The sequence below is a fragment of the Anastrepha obliqua genome, chromosome 6, assembly GCF_027943255.1.
Source record: "Anastrepha obliqua isolate idAnaObli1 chromosome 6, idAnaObli1_1.0, whole genome shotgun sequence".
Classification (NCBI taxonomy): domain Eukaryota; kingdom Metazoa; phylum Arthropoda; class Insecta; order Diptera; family Tephritidae; genus Anastrepha; species Anastrepha obliqua.
In genome coordinates, this window is record NC_072897.1 from 10,921,177 (window position 1) to 10,923,383 (window position 2,207).

General features: G+C 49.1%; 1 protein-coding gene across 1 annotated transcript; it reads left to right on the forward strand.

Annotated features, from left to right (window-relative positions):
* Positions 1-484: 484 nt before the first annotated feature.
* Positions 485-1,639, forward strand: LOC129250111 (uncharacterized). Its single transcript, XM_054889754.1, has one exon. The coding sequence runs from the start codon at positions 485-487 to the stop codon at positions 1,637-1,639; it is 1,155 nt and encodes a 384-aa protein (XP_054745729.1).
* Positions 1,640-2,207: the final 568 nt, after the last annotated feature.

The window sequence follows — 2,207 nt, forward strand, 5'->3', positions numbered from 1 at the left end:
GAAGCTCTGCTGATGTCATGGGTGGTATCACTTTTGTATTTGCTGGAGATTTCCGACAAACGCTTCCTCATCGTGGTTGGTCTCCTTGCCGCGGGGATGGGGCTTAAATGAAGGCTAAATTCCTTTTAGGAATTAAACTGTCATGAACTAAGAGGGAAGCTCTGTATGGGGATTGGTCGAACACCCTTACACGATACTGCGTGTGCGATGCTCGTCCAATCACCTATACGGAGAGTACCGTACCAACACATTCCCAAGTCAAGGTGTGCTTGGAATCGTGCCGAGGACTGAATGGTGCAGGGAATTAAAACATGTGCATCGCGAACGGAGTTTCCCTCTCGAATACCTGGCCGCCTTCGAGAGTAACTGTGGCCTTACCGCGGTAAGGGGCGCTGCCGCGGGGGACCCCATTACTGCCCCTAAATGCTCGTGGGTTGTGGAGCTTGACCTAGTCAGGCGAAGCAACCGTAAGAAACAGATGAATATGAACACACAACAAAACGAACAGAACAAAAAATTTGTGCCGCGCTGCGACACTATACCATCCTCCGAGGAGGATACCCTGCTGGCCTCCAGCCAAGATACGGCTGAGTTAGCAAAGAGTAAAGGAAGTACCAGCCATAGCACACCCTTACTAAGCAAACAACAACAACAACAAAAAGTTCTACCACAAACCTCGAAAAAGGCGGCGGACGGCACTCAGAGAGAGAGTCAGGCCGCAAGAAAACACAAATCCGAGGGTGCCCTCCTGAAGTCTCGCTACACGAAGGCGAGGTTCATTCTAAGCAAAATTGCCAAGAATGAACTCGCTGGAGCGACTGACGAGCGCGACGCGGCCGACAAACTAAAATACCAGCAGGTGGTTAAGGAGTACGAAGACTTCTTATTCAACAAACCAAAAGAGGACAACAAGAAAAAAAGCGATGCGATGAAAAGGAACAGGCCACAGGACGTGATCGACCAGGCACAGAAGAGACCTAAGACCAGCATCGAAGAAACAAAGCAACGACCGTTCACCGAGGTGGTTAGCGATAACCTCCTATATGCACTGATCGACGAGACCACAAACAGTGGCAAAGTGGTCCTGCAGAAGTGGGGGCAAGTGGAGGCCAAACTATCCAAGCTCGTGTTAGACAAGCAAGTGGTTGGAGCACAGGGCGGAACTCTCCCTTCCTTCGATTCTGCAGGAGTACTTCGCGGCTGCAGAGTTATCAAGTGCGACAACGACTGGTCAAGGGTTGTCCTAGAAAGGTGTGTTGCTGAGATCAGCAGCACACTGGAAGGCTTAAAACTTAAGCTTATTCCGGCCAAGGACATCCCCTGCCCTCCTCGCGCTCGCATTTGGTACCTGAAGTCACACAACCCTGCGGTGCCGATGGACGACTGGGCTATCGTGAAGGCAGAAAAACCGCAAAAGAGCAGCATGTCATTCGTTCTGCAGATCAACGACGAGTGCCTGCCAATACTAAAACAACACGACAACAAAATGCGGTTTGGTCTAAGAAAGGCCAAACTGAAAATTTTCAAAGGAGACAGCAATGAAAATGAGGAAGACCCAGATGAGACAGACAACAACATACAGCTAGAAAGACTAGAAAAGCTCGACCTAGCTGAAGACGACAATAAATCCGATGCCTAGAGCCATACAGGTGAATCTGCAGCACTCGAAATGTGCTACAGAGAACTTGGATGTCTTCCTCAGGGAAGGGGACATCGACATCGCCTTCATACAGGAGCCCTGGGTCAGAGACAACGAGATTAAGGGGTTCCAAAACAACAAGAGCATCAACATATTCTACAACAAAGCAGACGGTAAGCCACGGTCATGCATAATCACTAAAAAACATTTAAAAGCTTTTCTGTGTTCTAATTTCAGCACTCCCGATTTTACGGTGGTGAAAGTGGAGCTGCAGAAATCGGCGATATACCTGGCATCGGTGTATATGCCACATGAGAAACCGGCGCCACCAGACGAAGTGGCTCGATTCCTGTCAACATTGAACAGCACAGACAAACTATTGATGGGCTGCGACGCAAACGCCAGAAACGAGCTCTGGGGCAGTTCAGAGACGAATGAAAGAGGTGAGTCACTTTTCGAATTCCTATTAAACACCAACCTAGACATATGTAATGTAGGGACAACCCCAACCTTCACTTTTCCGAGCTCGGCAAATTTTCCAGGCTGAGAAGAGGTCTTAGACATTACC